The 19,568-nt window shown below is 57.1% G+C and overlaps 2 protein-coding genes across 3 annotated transcripts; one reads left to right on the forward strand and one right to left on the reverse strand.

Annotated features, from left to right (window-relative positions):
• Window positions 1–50: 50 nt before the first annotated feature.
• Window positions 51–1,930, forward strand: TMEM147 (transmembrane protein 147). The gene is made up of 7 exons (XM_057712566.1): window positions 51–249; window positions 319–388; window positions 934–993; window positions 1,079–1,215; window positions 1,353–1,437; window positions 1,527–1,648; window positions 1,731–1,930. Exons 1-7 carry the CDS (start codon window positions 173–175, stop codon window positions 1,852–1,854), a joined length of 675 nt encoding a protein of 224 aa, XP_057568549.1. The 5' UTR covers window positions 51–172; the 3' UTR covers window positions 1,855–1,930.
• A 2,885-nt stretch (window positions 1,931–4,815) lies between these two features.
• Window positions 4,816–17,880, reverse strand: ATP4A (ATPase H+/K+ transporting subunit alpha). Of its 2 annotated transcripts, XM_057712303.1 has the most exons (22): window positions 17,847–17,880; window positions 17,620–17,760; window positions 17,459–17,518; window positions 16,917–17,120; window positions 15,642–15,755; window positions 15,162–15,414; window positions 14,625–14,893; window positions 13,770–13,968; window positions 13,283–13,392; window positions 13,065–13,199; window positions 12,388–12,580; window positions 11,161–11,336; window positions 10,544–10,680; window positions 10,306–10,456; window positions 10,042–10,210; window positions 9,796–9,950; window positions 8,394–8,517; window positions 7,805–7,950; window positions 6,179–6,312; window positions 5,661–5,762; window positions 5,485–5,576; window positions 4,816–5,271 (listed from the first exon to the last, which is right to left on the reverse strand). In XM_057712303.1, the coding sequence occupies exons 1-22, from the start codon at window positions 17,856–17,858 to the stop codon at window positions 5,243–5,245; spliced, it is 3,105 nt and encodes a 1,034-aa protein (XP_057568286.1). In that variant the 5' UTR covers window positions 17,859–17,880; the 3' UTR covers window positions 4,816–5,242. The 2 variants fall into 2 exon arrangements, with proteins under 2 accessions (XP_057568286.1, XP_057568285.1); XM_057712302.1 differs by lacking the exon at window positions 17,847–17,880 and having other exon boundaries at window positions 5,243–5,271; window positions 17,620–17,787.
• Between the last annotated feature and the right edge of the window lie 1,688 nt (window positions 17,881–19,568).

Here is a 19,568-nt window from a genome sequence, read left to right on the forward strand (position 1 = left end):
TCGCCCGGGGCGCCGCGGCGGAGCCTGGTGACGTCAGCGCGCCGCGCCGCGGACTCCGGCTCCCAGAAGGCCGCGCGGGCCGCGGCGGAGGCAGGTGGGCGCCAGGCCCGGGCTCGGGCGCCAGGCCGCCGAGGCTGAGAGGCGCGCTCCGGCGGGCCGGGCGGCCGGCGCCATGACGCTGTTCCACTTCGGGAACTGCTTCGCCCTTGCCTACTTCCCCTACTTCATCACCTACAAGTGCAGCGGCCTGTGAGTGCGGGGCGGCCGCGGGGCGGGGGGGCGCGGGCCGGGCCGACCCCTCACCGCCCGCTCCCGCAGGTCCGAGTACAACGCCTTCTGGAAATGCGTCCAGGCCGGGGTCACCTACCTCTTCGTGCAGCTGTGCAAGGTGAGGGCGCCGGCTGTGCCGCGCGAGGGCTCGCGGGACCCGCGGCTCCGCCCCGCCCCCGCCCCGACCCCCGGGGTGGGGCCGCCCTTGGCACCCGGCGCTGGGTGCTCCAGAATACCTGCGGGAGCCTGGCTCGGAAGGGCTGGAACCCGAGAAGAGGCCCTCCCAAGCAACTTTTGTGTAGCACTTTTAGTAAAATTGAGAACATGCGATTGTATGGCTAAGAGGAGTTTGGATACTGCTAAGAGCCGCTAACTAACCCCCAAGGTCCCACCCGCACTGCTACCACTGCCCTGGTGGGTAACCAGCCCCGGCGCCTCCAGGCCTGACCCCGATCCCTTGTGATCACCACAGAACCCAGACTTCCAAGCCCCTACCCTCAGTCTCCCCTGCTCCTGCCTTCTTGCCCCCACCTGGTGGTCCCTCTTCCACATGGGCTCCCAGAACCCTAGTGTACTGCCCTCCATGTACACACTAACTTCCCACAAAACCCACGTGGTTGCTCTCCCTCACCTTGAGGTGACCTGTCTGTTTTCTGGTCTCAGATGCTGTTCCTGGCCACTTTCTTTCCCACCTGGGAAGGTGGCATCTATGACTTCATTGGGGTGAGTGGGGCAAGGGAGTGGGAGGGAGTGCAGGAGTGGGGCCCCCTGGCACCTGTGCTTACTCAAGCCTCAACCTGACCCACAGGAGTTCATGAAGGCCAGCGTGGATGTGGCAGACCTGATAGGCCTAAACCTTGTCATGTCTCGGAATGCCGGCAAGGGGGAATACAAGATCATGGTTGCTGCCCTGGGCTGGGCCACCGCCGAGCTCATTATGTCCCGGTGTGTGCAGCAGCCTGGCGCCCAGATTCCTGAGAAGGGACACCTGGGTTCCAGGGGGGTGCTGGAGGGCGGGGGCTCAGATTCTGGGTGCTGAGGGTGTTTGGGTACTGGAGAATCCCTCCCTTTGCCTTTCTCAGCTGCATCCCCCTCTGGGTTGGAGCTCGGGGCATTGAGTTTGACTGGAAATACATCCAGATGAGCATTGACTCCAACATCAGTCTGGTACGCAATCCTGCTTTCCCCCACACCCACCTTTTTTGCTGGTGACTACTTCTCCTGAGGCCTGGCTCTGACCTCCTGCCTCCCTCCAGGTCCACTACATCGTCGCATCTGCCCAGGTGTGGATGATAACACGCTATGACCTGTACCACACTTTCCGGCCAGCAGTCCTCCTACTGATGTTCCTTAGCGTCTACAAGGCCTTTGTCATGGAGTGAGCTGGGTGGGGTTCGAGGCTGGGTCCAGATGGGTTCGATTGTCTCGTCTCCCTCCTTCATTGTGATGTTTCCCCACAGGACCTTCGTCCACCTCTGTTCCCTGGGCAGCTGGACAGCACTGCTGGCCCGAGCGGTGGTGACGGGGCTGCTGGCCCTCAGCACCCTGGCCCTATATGTCGCCGTTGTCAACGTGCACGCCTAGGCCTGGTGTCCCAGACTTTCACCTACCTTTTCCCTGTCTCCAGGTTTCAGTGAAGTAAACAGTATTTGGAAAGTTGTTTCTGCCTCCATTCCTGTCTCTGAAACTATCTACCAACACTGCTCACCGGGTCCCAGAGGCCCTTGTTTTGGTTTTGGAGCCAGGTAGACAAGCTGGGAAGCTAGCCAGCACTGACTTGTTCTTTGTTCCTAGACCAGTTCCTCTGCTTCTTGTTTTCCCCAGGTTGACTGAGGGCTTGAAGTAAACAATCTTTGCACAGTGGCAGAGACCAGGGCCCTCAGGGAACAGGTGATAGAGGGGAGCTAAAATCCAAGAGATGGTTCTTGGGGCCTTTTCCTCGCAACCTTAACCTGGCCCTCTCCCACATGGCCCTTCCCTGGCTGGTCACCTCCTAGGCTCCCGGCCCCAAACCACACCCCCATCCACTGTTTTGTTTGTTTTGTTTTGTTTTGTTTGGGTCCCCCTGCACAGTTTGTGGGATTTTAGTTCCCTGACCAGGGATTGAACCTGAGCCCTCAGTTGAGTCCTAACCACTGGACCACCAGGGAATTCCCCCCAGCCACCTTTTATGTGGCAGCCAAAGGGATCTTTCTGAAACCTCAGTCTTACTAGTTCACCCTTCCCTGCTTACAACCATCTAGGGCTCCTCCTTGCACGGGAACAGTGCAACAACTTGACTCTTAGTTTTGCCCTTGAAGGCCTATTTTGTGATTCTGAGGTCCTCAGATTAAATCCTGGCCTGAGTCTTCTTAGGGTGGAGTACAGAGACAGCTGCAGCCCAGTAGCAGAGCTGTTGAGCCCACCAATCTGGATGTTGTCCTGAATGCTACCCTTCTCATCCCAGCCCTTCCCTGGTCTAGGTGGGCCAGCTTCCTGCCCCTTTCTCTCACCTCCTCCTGAGGGGGATGGATTAGAAGCAAGGCTTTGAATGTCATTTGGATGCAAATCCTGCCCACCTAGGAAGGTTCTCCCCAATGCTGGTGTTCCCAGTGGCATCCCCCAGGGCATGGGATAGAGCAAGTGCCCCCTCCCTCTCTCCACTAGGCTGTCCAAGTCCTTCGATAATGTTATTTGACCCTGGGCCTAGGAAAGCACCAAGCACAGCTCTGTTCAGCTCCGCTCTGAGTCTTGGTGTTTTCAGAGGGAGCATTTACCCTCGGGTGGGGCAACCACCATGTAGCCCCACCTCCTCCTCATTGCTCCTAGTCAAGACAGGGTCCACAGGGGTCTTGGGCATGGGGTGGGGAGCTGAGTGATAGGTCACCCTGAGTTTGATATGAAAAGGGAGCAGGTGGGGTGCTCCCCCACCCCACGTGGGTGGGTATGTAATGGCACTGCTTTCTCCCATGCCCCAGCCAGCCCTTCACACATATTGGGACAATGAAGTTTGCAGAAATTATTCAACAACTATTTGCTGAGCAGGGACCCTTATCCAGGCTCCTACTGGTGGCCACCTGTCTGTGAAATAGCCCCAGCTTTCATGGGGCTCAGGGACCAAATGAGGGAGCACAGGCCAGAGGGATCAGGGCTGCGATGGGTGAAGCCTGGTGGGAGTGGCGGGACCGATAAGCTAGACAACAGTGATCAGGGCTGTGATGGGAATAGGGAGTTATGTCTCTCCTGGAGGAGAGGATGTGTGAGCTGAGACCTAGAGGATGGGTTAGTGGGGCAAAGAAGAAAGCAGGTGTCAAGGCTCATGTAAAGGCCTTGAAGTCAGAGGGCCTGGCCTTTCCAGTGAAACAAGAACTGGTTGGAATGAGTTCAGGGGGTAGGTGGGGTGGCTTGTGAGACTGCAGAAGTCAGCAGGGGCCAGATCACAGAAGGCTCTGAGCCTGGGCTGGGGAATTGACCAGGGCAGTGGGGAACCATAGAGAGTTCTAGGCAGAGGAAGCACGGTCAGTTTGGGCTTTAGGAAGAGCTCCGTGGCCACCAGGTGAATGGGGAGCATCAAGTGAGAAGTCCAGGGCAGGGCCAGCAAGGGTAGGAGGAGAGTGACTAGAAGCAGAGAGTAGAAATGGTGACCAGTGGGCTGTGTGTTTTTGTCTTACCAGGTGGGGTGAGGTGGGGAGTGGCGAGATGACCAGTGAGAAAGGAAGGAGTGAAGGAGTCCAGGGTAACACAAGTTTGGGGTTTGTAGGCTCCCTGAGGGCTCGCTACGTTTCCCAGGGAAAAGAGCCACAATGATGGGACAGTGGGTGGGATCAGATTTGAAGGTTGATGCAGAGACCAATGCAGGTCCCCTTGAACATGCCAGGGGAGGCTGGAGACAGATGTGGGCATCACTGCAGACAGAACTGAGGCCAGTAGGAGTAGGGGCCTGTGCTGATGAGGAAGGAGAAGCCAGGGTCCAGCCAGAGAGACTTGTCAAAGAAAGGGGACTGGGAAAAGGAGTAGCAAAAGTGGGGGGACTGTGGACACCGGAGTTTCCAACAGTTAGAGGGTTAACTTTTCAGGTAAGAATGGTGTGAGGAGGGGACCTGTGACTTTAGCCTCCAGGAGCTGGTTGGGACTAACAGGCTATAGGGCGCCCATTGCAGCTGCAAAGCCATAAGGGGAATCAGAGAAGAAACTCCTGTGAAGGGGCGGGGCGCTGCCTGAGGTGGAAACGATTCTGACACCTGTGTCAAGGAGCCTCCAGAGAGGAAGAATGGGTGCTGAGAAAGGAGAGCCCAGAGGTGGTGGTTGTCTAGCTAGTGGAGCGGTTAAAGGCACCGCCCTGGAGGGTGCCTGTGGTCACATGCAGCTCGCGTAGAAATGCTATAACCCTAGGCAGAGAAATGGGAATTCATTGCCCCCCCGCCGCCGCGAGCATGCTTCACTGAGTACCTACTATGTGCCAGGCTGTGTTCTAGAAGCTGGAGATACAGCCTGAAACTAATAGCCTCTAATGTAGGACTGTGGGAGACCAAGAGCGCTCATGAAAAAACACTTAGGATGATGCCGGCACCAAACAAAAGCACAGTTAACGTGAGCTGGTTTATTACTACCATGCAGACACGAGTGTGTTTTTAAAGAAGACCCCTCAGGCAGCTGTCTTGCTGGCCTGGAGTCCTAAGGACAGACCCACCTCACAGGAGCTGTGAGCTCCCACTCCCCTTCAAAGCCTCCCCACCCTTCAGGTGGGGGCTTCCCTGAGGCCAGCTCAGAGGACTGGGCCTAGGGACTCCTCCTCCAGGGGGGTGGGAGGGCAAGGGGAGTGTGCAGAGTCTCTCCAAGGTTGAGTTGCCGTGGGCTACAAGAGCAGATGCAGCCCCAGCCCCAGACTCTTGACTGCTCAGATGTTTTGGTGGCTGTCCAGAGGGTCCCATGTGTCCCCCCCCCCCCACCCTACTGTGATAGCTGTAAGGATGGCTTGAAGGCAGCGGTCCTTCTAATAGTAGAGTTCCTGGTCCCACCAGCCTGGGGGAGAGAGAGAGAAAGGAGACTCAGTGCTGGGGGGATTTGGGTCGGGGTGGGGCAGGGAGCCAGGGGCTCAGAGGGTATATAGCTCAGTGGTGGTTTGCTACGGAGGGTCAAGGGCTTGCAGGTCAAGTACTGCAAATCAAAGGTCAGGGTAGCTGCTCTGAGAAAGTTTCAGCCCTCCATCCCCAGGCCCCCAGTCTCCACACTCACTCCCTGGGCAACAGCGAACTCCAAGTTTCCGGATCTCATCATAGACGAAGATGAGGAGGCCAAAGGGCATGGGGACCAGCCACCACTGGTACCTGAAGGCACAGGCGAGGTTGAGGCTAGCCCCTGGTCAGCGTCCTGCAGGCCCACCCCGATACTCACAGCTCACGACCCCTCACCGAATGGGCATGAAGTTGAAGATGTTGGGCATTCCGGGGCAGTAGCACAGGAAGCAGCCGATGCAGACCTGGAACACGATGGCAATCACCAGGATCCTGTTCCTGCAGGTGGGCCAGGACGGGACAGGCTCAGACTGGCAGACTCAGGACAAGAACAGGCCACGAGGAATTGGGAACCCAATGGAAATCAGGGTACTGGGTCAGAGGAGGTCAGATAGCAGCAGGGAGATGTTCTAAACATTGAACACTGGCACGGCCCGCACCTCTCCAACAGTGGACGCCGGCCCTGTCAGCATCACCCTTTTAGCTGGTGAAATACGGAGGGGCCAGTTGAGAGGCATGAGGTGGGAGCTATTGGCCAGCTATCGATAAGGAACCTTAAACACCTGCACGGGCACATCCACACACCCAGTGCTGGGGTTTGCTGGCTGTAGTAAGCCCTGGTCAGGACCTGCTGGGAGTTGGGACCAGGGCTTGGAGGGCAAAGTGGGGTCGGGGCTGGGGCCGGCCTGCGACACCTGAAGAAGCCCTGCTGGAAGGCAGAGAGACGGCGTGTCTTGCGGATGAGGACGTCGGCAATCTGGCACATCTCGATGCTGATGAAGAACACGGTGTAGCAGGTGTACTGCTGGTACAGGCGCTGCCCGAACGTCTGGGGGCCAGGAGGGAACAAAGGCGGCCTGAGCCCAGGTGGAGAGCCTCTGCAGCCAGCCAGGCACACGGGACCCAAGGCCACGAACCCCTAAATGCTCTTTCCCGCGCGTCAGAGGCTGGGGTGGGGGCAGAGGAGAGATGCAGGATCTGCCAGGTTTGCGGGACCCCAGAGTGTGGGGCCTAGAAACTTGGTCTAGCAGAACTTGGATGTCACTGCCTGGGCAATCGGTAGGTCAGGTCAATTGCTTTCATAAGGAAAGGAGGGATGTAGAATTTCCTGGGCACCCAGAAGGAGGCTCCTGGGAAAAGGGAATTCGAATCCTGAGGCAGGACTTACAAAGTCCAGTGACTCCAGGACCCAGGCAGATGGCAAAAATGAGCGACGTGGGCCAGGTGGGCCTTTGAGGAACACGACACGTGCCCATTCAAAGAGGGGTAGCCATTATTCAGTCCATTTCTTCAGTATGACTATTTTCTTTTAATCTTTTGGCCACGCCACACAGCATGTGGGATCTTAGTTCCCCGACCAGGGATCGAACCCATGCCCCCTGTGTTGGCAGCACAGACTCCTAACTACGGGACCGCCGGGGAAGTCCGATATACTATTTGTATACATACGAGCTAATTGTGTAAGGAACACTTGCTGTGTTCCAGGTACCAAGAGTTTCACATATATTTTCTCATTTCATCCTCCCAGTAATCCTATGAGGTAGAGTGGTAGGATTCAAACTTCAACATACAGCAGAATCCCCAAAAGAACTGGTTAAAACACAGGCCTCACCCCCAGAGTTTCTGACCCCAGAGGTCTGAGGGGGAAACTGAGAATCTGCATTTCAAACAAGGTCTCAAGTGCTGCTGCTGCTGCTGCTGGTCTGAGAACCACACTGTGAAAAGATCCCTGAGATACACGTTAGTACGCACTCCACTTTAGAGGCGGGAAAACTGAGGCACAGAGAGGCAAAATACCGGGCCCAGGATCACACAGCCGTGAGGAGCAGTGGCAGACAATGAATCCAACCAGTCTGGCTCCAAAGAACGATACTCTTAATCGTCATAGTAAATGTTTAAGGGGATGATCCTGATCTGTCGTGCTGCAGGCAAACTATACACACCTGCTAGCCAGATCGAGCCTCTCTGTGCTCCAAACTTTCACTAAAGTCAGCCACACATGCAAATACTCTAAGTGATGCTGCAGGGAAAATAACAGAATGAGGAGGGGGGGTGGTGGTAGTGGTGCTGGTTCCACACCCGCGATGATGTGCTGCTGTCAGGGCAGAGAGAGGACCCATCTGCAGCTGGGGTCATCAGAAGCAGGAGTTTGGAGCTGGAGACAGTGGTGGGAAAGGCCCCTCACCCCAGAACTGGCAGCGAGCCTGGGAGTCTGAGAGGCTCTGGCTGAGCTCAGCCACACGTGGAGGAGTGAGCGTGGGCCACACTCAAGGTAGGTGGCGTTGAACATGAGGGACTCATGGGATGGGGCAGGGGCTCACCCACTCCTGGCCATAGCTGTCCTGCAGATCTTGTAGGTGGTGATCCTCCCACTGTGGCCGGAGCCCCACACACAGCAAAGGGAACCAGCCCTCCTGGGCCATGGCCGTGAAGTAATCAGTGAAGCCAGCAAATGACTGGATGGCACCTGGGAGAGAGGCAAGGAGACACAGGGAGACAGAGATGGAGACACAGAGATACAGGGTCAGGGACACACGCACACTGAGACAGGAACACGGAAACAGTGCCATGGAGACAGACAAGAACACAGTGACAGACGTGGAGAGACAGACACAGACAAGGACTCCAAGAGAAATTGACAGAGACAAAAAAGACAAGACACAGAGAGAGGCAGGGACAGAGACACACCCAGAGACCCCAAAAAAGACAGGAAGCAGTGACGCAGAGACAGGGAAGGAACACATCGGACCACAGAGATCATCAGCTGCAGACAGTGACTCAGAGAAAGACAGTGACCCGGGATCAAATGCAGACACCGAGATCCAGAACAAGGCAGAGCCCCAGTTAGAGACCCCACGGCCCGCGAGTGGTGCTGCGGGACAGCCTGCCTCCCTGGCCCGGGGCGCACACCGATCTGGAAGTAGGAGTAGGCAGCCAGGGGCTCGTTAACCAATCGGTCACGCTTCGGGTTCCGTGGACGCAGGTGCATGATGTCACTCTCGGCCTTCTCATATGCCAGGGACACAGACGGGAACTGGCCAGGAGGGGAAAGAACCAGGGTTGAGGGCTCACCTGGGCCACTGTTGCCGACTCTCTGGAGCCCCCCTCCCCCCTGCAGTGGGCAGGGACATAACAGAGGTGAGGAGGCAGGACCCACAGTGCCCACACAGCCACACCTGCCTGGACAGCCCAGGTCCAGCTGGCCCTTGTCAGGAATGTCTGTGTGTCCAGACTACATGTGTGTCCACATCCGTCCTGGTGTCCATCTCCACGGGAACGTCTGCATTTATCTCTGCTATTGTGTGTTCTCTCTCTGTCTCTGTCTTCCTCCCCTCTTCCTCCCCATCTGCCTCCTCTCTGTCTGTTTCTTCTCTGGGGTCCTCTGGTCTTGCTCTGTTTCCCAGTTGTGCTTGCTCGCTCGCTCTCGCTCTCTCTCTCTTCCTTAATTTCTTTCTTTCTTTCCTTTTTTTTTTTTTTTTGGCCTTTGTCTCTAGTCTCTTTCTCTGTGACAGTGTCTCTGCTTTTGTGTCTGTGTTCCTGTCTCTGTATCTCTCTTTGTCACTCTTTATCTCTGCATCTCTTCTGTCTGTGAACCTGTGTCCACCTCCCTGTCCCCCACCCCATCTGCTTGTGGCCACAGAGTGGCAGCAGAGTGTGTTGACCGAGGGCAGAGGTTCCAGGGCACCTGACTGCCTGGGCTTGAATCCCTGCTGTGCTACTTACTAGCTGTGTGGCCTGGGGCAAGCCGCTCAATCTGTCTAAGCCTCAATTAGCTCATCAGTAAAATGGGGATGATAAAGAAATAGAGCAGTTACGAGGACAAAATTAGGTATTTAATGTGTGCCTGGCCCAGAGCAGACATTACGTAAATGCTGTTGAATAAATATGTGACATGGCCATGCGTCTGGCTGCATCCGTGGCTTGTATCTGAGGCTCTTTTCTGTCTGTCTGCCTTGGGGTCTATCTGATGCTGTTTATCTGTCCATGTCCGTTGAGGGATGCGGTCCAAGTTTGGCCAGATATCCATGTTTGTTAAAAATCTCTGTTTGTCTGAGTGTCCATATCTGAGTCCATGTGTGTCTATGAGCCTGTTCATGCCTACCTCAGTGTCCCCCCGTGCGTCCACATCTGTGAGTCTGCCCGTGACTACCTTCGTGCCTGCCTGTGTGTCCACATTTGGCTGTCTGTTGTACACACATCTGTATCACTCTGAGTCCAGGACCGTCTGTAGTGGTCTCTGTTCATCACATCTGTCTGTGGGCATATGTTTCTGGGCACTGGGTGGGTGGGGGCATTGGGGCTGTAGACTCACGATGTCGGTACAGAGTTCTATGAAGAGGATGGTGATGCACCCGAGGGGCAGGGGCACGCTGACAGTGATGTAAATCAGGTACGGCGTCAGTTCAGGGATGTTCTTGGTCAATGTGTAGGCAATGGACTTTTTCAGGTTGTCAAAGATCAGCCGGCCTGTGGGGATAGAGCGGGCACCTCAGTCTCCTCACAGCCCATTTCCTACTTTGCCCACACTGCCTGCCCCCATCTCTGACCCGGCCCGGACCCTGCTCCACGCCTGTCACAATGGAGGCGAAGTTGTCATCCAGTAGGATCATATCAGCAGCATTTTTGGCAGCATCCGAGCCGGCAATGCCCATGGCCACGCCGATGTCTGCCTTCTTCAGGGCTGGGGAGTCATTCACACCATCCCCCGTCACAGCCACGATTGCACCCTGCAGGCCGTGCGTACAGGTGGGAGGTTGGTCAGTGAGAAGGCAGCCCAGGGCCGGCCCAGCCCGTCTGCCCGCCTTCATCAGCAAGGTCGCACCAGTCGCTGGCAGCTCTCCACAATCACCAGCTTCTGCTGGGGACTAGTTCGAGCAAACACCATCTCAGGGTGGGTACGCAGTGCCTCGACCAGCTCTGATGGGTCCATGTCCTTCAGCTGCATGCCATTGATCACGCAGGCGCGGGCATCCCTAGAGAGCGAGGTGGGAGGGCATTGCTGGGGCCTCAGTCTGTGTGGGGTGTGGGAAGAACCACAAGGAGGGCTGAAAGGGGCTTACTTCCGATTAACCTGGTCCACGGGCACACGGAGGCGGGCAGCAATGTCCTCCACTGTCTCGCTGCCTTCTGAGATGATGCCCACACTGGCTGCAATGGCCTTGGCTGTGATGGGGTGGTCACCTGTCACCATGATCACCTGTAGGCGGAACCAGCAGACCCTTGACTCCTTCAGATTAGCCCACTCTCCCCGTCCTCCCCAGTGGACATCCCCCAGCCACAGTGATTGGTTCAGGGATGAACATGTGGCCCAATCTGGTACAACTGCCAAAGAGGCACTCTTTTTTTGGTGGGGTGGCTAAACAGGTGGGATGTTAGTTGCAGCTACTGAAAGGTGTTCATCTTTGTCCACCTAAATGGAGGGATTGCTTAAGAATAAAGCCAGCAGAGAGAAAAGCAGATGTGGAGATGTGGAGAAAGGCAAATTCCTAAAGACACTGAACTCCTGGATCCAGCTATACCTGAAGCTTCACTCTCCAGAAATTTTCAGTTCTTGAACCAGTATATTCCTTTGTGGTTCAAGTCATTTTCAGATGGGTTTTTGTCACAGGGTTCCTCACCCCCAAATACTGCCATCCTCTGTTCTCACCCCGGCCTGGTCCTCTCCCCAGGGGCATACCCGGATGCCTGCTGTGCGGCACTTGAGCACAGCATCAGGAACGGTGGCCCGGGGTGGGTCTATCATGGATACGAGTCCCGCAAAGCACAGGCCACTGGCTGGAAAGTTCATGGCCTCCACGTCGAAGGCATAGCCATGTGGGTAGTCCTTCTCACTCAGGTAGAGCTGGCAGAAGCCTGACCAGAAAACAGGGAAGGCAGAGAGGAGTCCTGGGTGAACCCTTCCATAGCAAGGCCAGGTGACAAGTAAAATAACCAGGCACCTTGCACCAAGCACCTATGGATGCCTGACCACGTGCTGAATCCTTTATTCACATTAGATCAGTTAGGTTCCACATCCACAGACGTAACCAACTGTGTATCAAAAATATTCTGAGAAAAATTCCAGAAAATTCCAAAAAGTTCCAAGAAGTAAAACTTGAATTTGCCACACACTAACTACATACATAGCATTTACATTGTATTAGGCATTATAGGTAATCTAGAGATGATTTTAAGTATGTGCAAGGAAGTACATAGGTTAGGGTTAGGGTTAGATTTTGGTATCTGTCAGGTAAGGGTGTGGGGGAGTGCGGTGGGTGTCCTGGAACCAAACCCCACAGATACTGAGAGACAACTGTATCTGAATCCATCCCCACAACCACTCTGTGAGGCTACTAGCATCCTCATCTTACAAATGAGGAAAAACCTTCAGAGAAGGGACATTTCTTGCCAGAGGTCAAACACTAGGTAAAGTGGAAGATCCAGAAATTGGACCACAGGTTTGTGCCTTCCAGAGCTGAGGCGGGGTTAGGGAAGTTTAAGGAGTCAAGACACAAAGGGAGGTCAGCGATCAGGACGAGGATTGGGGAAAGTCTTGAGTTGAGGCAGGGATTGGGGGAGGTCAAAGGGTCAAGAGGAGGACGCTGAAAGGAAGACGTGAAAGAAAGCAAGGGCAGGTCATCAGCTGGAGCGCTGGGGAAAATCAAGGGATCACAGGTTGGGTCAGGATAAGTGAGATCCAGATGAGAACAGGTTGGGAGAGGTTGGGTCAAGGTAGGCATTGAGGACAGCAGTCAGGACTGACACAGGGAAAGTCAAAGGTGAGTGTGTAGACTGGGACAGGTCAACTGTCCACCAGTGATGGGAAAGGTCAGGGTCAGGGCTGGGCCGGGAAAGCTGGGCAGGCTCTGTGCTAGCTCCTCCTCGCACGCGGGTTTAACCTCTACCCCGGCTTGGGGGGTCTCACCCAGGACGCGTTCGCCCAAGCCCCCCAGGCTGAGGTAGGCAGTCTGGAAGGCCTCGCGCCATTGCTCATCCAGTGGCAGCTCCTGGCCCTTGATGAGGATGGAGCTGCATCGCTCCAGCACGCGCTCGGGGGCGCCCTTCATTACAAGCACGTGCCTCGGGTCCCGCGGGTCCTCCAGGGTGTGGATGGACAGCTGTGGGCGGGGCAGGAGGCGGTGTTGTGGGCGAGGTCAAGAGGAAGGGGCGGGGCTTGGGCAACAGCGGGCTGACGGCGCCCAAGCGTTTCGGCAATAGCCCTGGGAGGGTCGAGCTGGGACTGCCAGTGAGGCGCTTGCTTGGTGGGCAGGTCCTTGGTAGAGGCTGAAGTTTGGGGCGGACCTAGAGGCCTAGTTACGGGCCTGGGCGTGGGGAACGGGCAGACTTGGGGTCGGAGTTGGACTGGGGCGGGATTTGGATTGAGAGCTTCTCCCCACCGAGGGCCTGACAGCTGAGAGCTGGCGGAGAGCCCCGGCCCTCGCCGGGCCTTGGCTGTGGGCGGGACGGGAGATGTGGGTGGGGTTTGGCTGTGGAGAGGGAGGGGACCGAGAGTGAAGTCCCGCCCAGGCCGGCCCTGAATGTGGGTGGGACCTTCGTGGGCGGGGCTTGTTGTGGGCGGGGCCGGCCGCGGCGGGTGCACACCTGAAACTTGTTGGTGGAATTGAAAGGGATCTCGCAGACTTTGGGGAAGCGCTCACGGTAGCCCATGGCATTGCCCAGCGTCAGCTCCGAGAACTTGAGCAGCGCCGTCTCCGATGCATCCCCGATCACGATGCGCTGGGAACGGGGGCGTGTGTCAGGGGCGATCCTGGCTGCACCACCAGGCTCCTGGGATCCCCCCAGGCGCCCCCGGCTCTCACCTTGGGCACGGGCACTGCGTCCTGGCCCGACTTGAAGGCAGCACGGTTGCACAGGGTGAGCACGCGGCACAACGCCCGCCACGTCTCCGAGGACTGGTCAAATGTCTGCCCTGGAGGCCAGGCATCCAGGTTGGGGCCGCGAAGGGGCTCTCCCACACTAGAACCGAGCCCCCAATCCCCCAGATTCAGAACTGGATCCCCGCCCCAGACCTAGGTGGGACCCAAACACCCCCTCATACCCCGGGAGGCAGCTTTCTCTCCAGACCCAGTATCAAGTCTCCCATGAGATCCAATAAATGTCAAGCCCCTTCACAGACTTGGAACCTAGCCGCGTCCCTGGACCCAGGACCCAGCCCTTTGCCTGATGGGATGGAGTCCCCTCTCCATTAGTGCAGAGCCCTCCCCAGGCTCCCTTCAGTAACCTCAGAGCTCTGTCTTGGTCTGCACCATCTACCAGCCCAGCCACTGTCTCCTCCCACCCCCACACCTGACTGGTCTTCTGTGGTGTCAGCCGAGTGGATGTGGTTGTCGAACCACAGATGGGACACAGTCATGCGGTTCTGAGTGAGGGTCCCCGTCTTGTCAGAGCAGATCACTGAGGTGGAGCCCAGTGTCTCCACTGCTTCCAGGTTCTTGACTACACAGTTCTTGCTGGCCAGCCGCTTGGCTGTCAGAGACAGGCAGACCTGGGGGAAGGGTGAGAAACGCAGGCGTGGGGACCAAGCCTTGCGCCCAGTCCCACTTCCCTCCTCTCTCAGCATTGGGGATCATTTACCCCAGCCACAGTACTGCATATGCAGCATTCCCCTGCAAAGACTAGGCTTTTTCTTGCCTCCAAGCTCTGGTCCAGCCTGTTCTTTCCACTTGGGCTGCCTCCCCATTATGTCCAGATAAATGTAGCCAGGCCCTGCTCTAAGCTGCCCTAGCTGAGGTTCTGTAATTTATCTTATCAGCACAATCAAAATGAGAAAACCAACATTCCCTGGGCTTCCTCTTGGGCTGCCCCTGGACCGGGTGCTGACTGTTGAAGACTGCCCACAGCCTTCAGCGCTGGACCTCAGACTCCTTCTGTCAAAGCCCCTGCCTGTTCACCTCTAAGTCCTCAGTGTGTGGCACAGGACACGGCCCAGAGTAGCCCTGATAGGTGTTTGCTGAATGGAAGGGATGGGTGGAGAGGTGAGGGTTGGGGGGAGGATGGATGACAGCAAGGTGGGTGGGTGGATGGGAGCAGAATGGATAGATGGACAGATAGGGAGAGGATGGAGGGAAGCCTGGATGAATGAAAAGACGGATGGGCAGGCCTCTCAGCTCACTGCACCGCTCTTCTGCTTCCCCAACTCACCGTGACAGTGGCCAGCAGCCCCTCAGGCACATAGGCCACCACGATGGCCATGAAGAATACCATGGCCCGCAGAAAGGTGTAGCCGATGCACATGGCCACTATGAAAAATGTGCCGCCAAAGAGGATGGCCAGGCCTGCGATGATGTCCACAAAATGTTCAATTTCGATAGCGATGGGTGTCTTCTCGTTTTCGACTCCCGAGGCCAGTGATGCGATGCGCCCGATGATGGTGCGGTCGCCCGTGTTCACCACCAGGCCCTGCGCAGTGCCTGCAGTGGGGCCGAGAGGCTGACTCAGCGCCAGGTGGGCGGCACTGGGGGTGCGCACAGTGGCGTGGACCAAAGGAAGGGCAGTCATAGCAGGCAGTGGGGGCAGCGTGACCTGGGAAAGCGCTGGCAATAGTGGCAGCTAGAGAGGCAGTGTGACCCAAAGAGGTGGCAGTCCTGTGACGTGGGGAGGAAGTGTGTCTCAGAATGGAGCAGAAGGGGGCGATGGAGGCAGCGTGGTCAGCTGGGGGGGGGGGGGGGCCTCACGAACCCTCAAGGCACATGGTGGAGAAGAAGGCGATGTTGCGGGTCTCCAGGGGGCTCTCGTGTGTGCACTCGGGCGAGCGGGTCTGCGGCTCAGACTCTCCCGTCAGCGAGGAGTTGTCCACCTTGCAGCCCTGGGCCTGGAGGATGCGGATGTCGGCTGGCACGCGGTCCCCGCCTTTCATCTCCACCAGGTCGCCCACCACCAGCTGATCCGCGTTGATCTGGAACTTGTCCCCATCTCGGATCACAGTTGCTTGCTGTGGGGGCAAGAGCACCAGAGTTGAGGGGGGCGGGGAGTGGGGGGTGGAAGTTGCTGCGTGGAGCTGGGGAGGCGGGGAGGTGAAAAGCAGGGAGAGGTGAGGACCTGTGGGGAGAGGTGGAGGCCGGCGATGAAGGGCGGGCTGGGCCTGATGGGAGGGACCACAGCTGCCTGCACCCCTGTGGAGACTTGGCAGCTCAAGTGGCCGGGGGGCTGGGGACCCACCTGGGGCACGAGGTTCTTGAAGCTGGCGATGATGTTGGTGCTCTTAAACTCCTGATAGTAGCCGAAGCAGCCGGTGACCACGACCACAGCGATGAGGGCCAGGGCCAGGTACAGCTGGCGGAGGCGGAGAGGGGCTGGCTTATGACCAGGGGCTGGAAGCTCCCTGCCTGAGGCCACCACCTGCTCTCTGGTCCCCTGATGGTTCTCCTCCAGGGTCACCACCGTGGTTTTCCCCCACTCCACTAGGAAGCCTCAGGCACCGTTTCCTGTGACCTGTGTCTCTGTCCCGTGCTCTTCATATCCTACATTCGGCTGCCCTGTATTCTGTGTCTTGTGTCCCTGTGTCCATAGGTTCCATTTCCCCTGGCCCTGTGGTCCCATTCCCTATGACTTGTGCCCCATGTCAGTGCGCAGCTTGGTGGTACGTGTTCCCTTTCCCTGTGCCCCCACGTCTTGCGTTCCCCACTGTCCTCTCTCTCATGTTCCCCTGTCCTACATTCCCTGTGTTCCCAAGGTTCATATTCTGTGTTCTCATAATCTGCGTGCCATCTTCGTGTCCTCCATGCCCAACAGTTCCTGTGCCCTCACATCCCCATCTCCACATGTGCCGCAGGTCTCGTGCTTCATTTTCTGTGTCCTCCATGACCAGCGTCCCATGTTCCAAACTCCAGGTCCCTATGTCCAATGTTTCCCCATGCCTATGTACCCTTGAGTCCCCATCCTGTGTCACGTGCCCTATGACTTTTCAAGCCTCTGTCCAATGTCACATGTCCCAAGGTCCCCATGCCCCTTGTCCTGACCCCTGTCATATCTCCAATGTCCTCCTGTCCTGCATCTCAATATTCTCCACGTCTCTGTGTGCCCATATCTAATATCTTTTGTCTCTCCATGGACTGTGTCCTGAGTCTTGTGTCTCTTGTGTCCCTGTGCCCTTGTGGCCCTATGTCTGAGTCCCAGTGTCCCCTGTGCCCTCTGTCCTTCATCTGTCCCATGCCTCCATGTCCTCTGTTTCCCAAGGAAACATGTCTATGTCTCTGTATCCCTCCCTACTTCCTCCATCTCTGCGAGAGTCTCCCCTGCGTCCCCTGTGACCTGTGTCCTTGGGTCTGTCTCATATCCCAATGTCCTCCGGACCCCATGACCCATATCTTAGAGCTGTTTTCCATGTCTCTATATCCCCATCCTATGTCACTCGTGTTCTGAGACCTATGCTCAATGTCCTCTGTCCCCCAGGTCCCTGTGTCCTGTGTCTGGACCCCAGCACCCGCCACTCACATTGTCGTCCGTGGTGAGGTCACCCTCGCTGGCCTGGATGGCAAAGGCAATGAGGCAGATGGCAGCGGCCACCCACATGAGACACTGCAGACCGCCCGCCAGCTGTCGCGCGAACTTGACATACTCAGGGGTGCCCCGCGGCGGTCTCAGCGCGTTGGGCCCGTCCCGCAGCAGCACCTCGGCGGCCAGGCTGGCAGACAGGCCCTGGGGACAGGCGGGGTGAGGTCTTGGTGGTCGCTAAGGGCTCTCCTCTCCTCCTCTCATCAATGAGAGCTCTTCTGCCTCTGTCGCCTTCCCTCCCTTCTCTGCCTCCCTCTCCCTGCCCACCCCCACCCCGCGCCACCCCCCCCCCGCCCCTCTCCCCTTCCCTCCTTTGTGTCTCTCTCTTCTCTTCCATCTTTCTCTCTATCTCTTTCTTCCTGCTGTCTCTGTCCCTTTCTGTCTCTTTTTAACTGCTTCTCTTAACTCTCTCTCTGGCCCTTTCTAATTCGTTTCTCTCTCTCTCTCTCTCTCTCCCCCACCCCAACCCCCACCACACACACCTTGGTCGCACTGGTCTGGTATTTCTGTTCCAGCTCTGGCACTGTCAGCTGGTGGTCGTTCTGCATGGAAGGGACACAACCCTCGTTGTCCGTCTCCCGGGCCCCACCCCTGCCCTTGCCCAGCCCTGCCCAGCACCCCCTGGCCCCTGGCCCCTGCTCACAATCTCCATCTCTTTCTTCATGTTCTCCAGTTTCTCCTTCCTCTTGCCTCCTCCACCGCCTGCCTTCTTCTTGCTCATCTTGGCTGCCATGTCCCCACTGGGGCCAGGACCCAGCTCTACCTGGTACAGCTCGTAGTTCTCCTGGGGATGGGAGGACAGGGAAGGCATCAGATCCCACTGGAACCCCTGCCTCCAACCTCCACCCCCCGATCCCTGACCCCACGCACCGCCTTCCCCATGGTGCCCGGTGCAGCCGCCCTCCTTTGCCCGAGACAGAGCCTGGGGTCTGGACCAGCCCTGATATACCCAGGGAGGGAGGAGGTGGAGCAGGGCAGGCCTGATTATAGCTGATTACGGGGCTCCTTGGGGTGACCTCCAGGCCTGGGCAGCGCGGGCATTCCCTACTGGGCTGCCCTGCTTGCCTGGACCCCATCGCAACCTGTCACTGAGACCAGGGAACCACTGGGAATAGCCGAACTAACAACGAGAGGCATAGCAAACATACGGCGCTCATTACATGCCCGGCACTGTGCTGAGGGCTTTCATGTATTAATTTATTTAACCTCACAACTACCCTTTGAGGTGAGTGCCATTCTTACCCACCACCCCTTACAGGTGGGGAGACTGAGGCTTAGAGGGGTGACGTCCCTTGCCCATGTCCCCAGGCTAGGACGTGAGGGTCAGGACTGAGAACCAGGCGGCTTGGCTGTAGAATGTCCTCTTTTAAGATGAGCAGCAGGCGTCAGACACCTGGGGGGGTGGGCCGGGGCGAGGGTGCTCACAACAGTGGCTGTACTGGCTGTCGTTCAGGGAGCACTTACTCCCTGCTGGGGCTGCCCTGTGTGCTCTGCTTGAATGTTTCCTGAGCCCCTCACAACAGCCCTGCAAAGTTATGTTCTCTTATTAGCTCCCACTGTACAGATGGGGAAACTGAGGCACAGAGAGGTCAAGGACTTTGCCTGAGGTTGCAATGACTAAATATCAGGGACAGGATTCCAGTCCAGGTTTGACCCCAGAGCCTGGCTCTCATATGGTAACACCAATGAAAACACCCAAACTTCCCAGCAGCAGTGCCAAGCATATGCCGGGTACTAGACATGTGTGACCTCATGGTTCCTTGCAGGAAACCCCTGGGAAGGCAGTACTATTATTCCCACTGTGAAGAGGGCGAAACTGGGGCTCAGAGGACCCCAGAGGCATGCCACAGTCCAGCTATAGCCTTCACAGCCTTCATTCATTCCCCTGTCCCCACCCCAACCTGTCCAGGTGGGGAAAGCACAGTGCAAAGTGGGGAAAGGACTTTTTGAACTTGGTGCTTGGTGCCAGGTTTGAGGTCTGGGAACCCCCTAGTAACCCCTCCAGGCAGGGACCTCCATGGGCAGCAGTGAGGGGCTGGCCTGGTGGAGGCAGGTCCTTGATATTCTCATGCTTGGGCTTCACACAGTGGACGTGTCTCCAGGGGCACGTGTGGGTAGACTTGATAAGATAATTGCTTTGGCGACGTCCTTCTCTTCTGGGGCAGGTCACCTGGGAGCAGCTGGAGCCCCTCCCTACTGCCACTCAACTGCGGGAAATCACAAGAGAGGAGGCAGGGCTGAAGCCACACTCACTGCCCTTACAATGAGTCTACTTGCTCACTGGGGGCTTCTCTCTCTGAGTCACACGTGTGAAACAGCTTGTGTTACTCCCCTGCTTACAACCCTCCAAGGGTTCCCCTTCTCACTCAGAATAAACTCCAAAATCATTCCTGCACGATCTGGCCCCAGCTCACCTCTCCCGGCTGTCTCTACTGCCAAGCCACTCACACTGGCCTGGCTGTGCTTTGTACAGGCCAAGGTCATTCCTGCCCCAGGGCCTTTGCACCTGCAGTTCCTTCTGCCTAGTACCCTCTTCCTTAGATGTCAGCATGGCTTTTTCTCACCTCCAAGTCTCAGCTCCATGTCACTTCT

This window comes from Hippopotamus amphibius, chromosome 16, assembly GCF_030028045.1.
Source record: "Hippopotamus amphibius kiboko isolate mHipAmp2 chromosome 16, mHipAmp2.hap2, whole genome shotgun sequence".
Lineage (NCBI taxonomy): Eukaryota > Metazoa > Chordata > Mammalia > Artiodactyla > Hippopotamidae > Hippopotamus > Hippopotamus amphibius.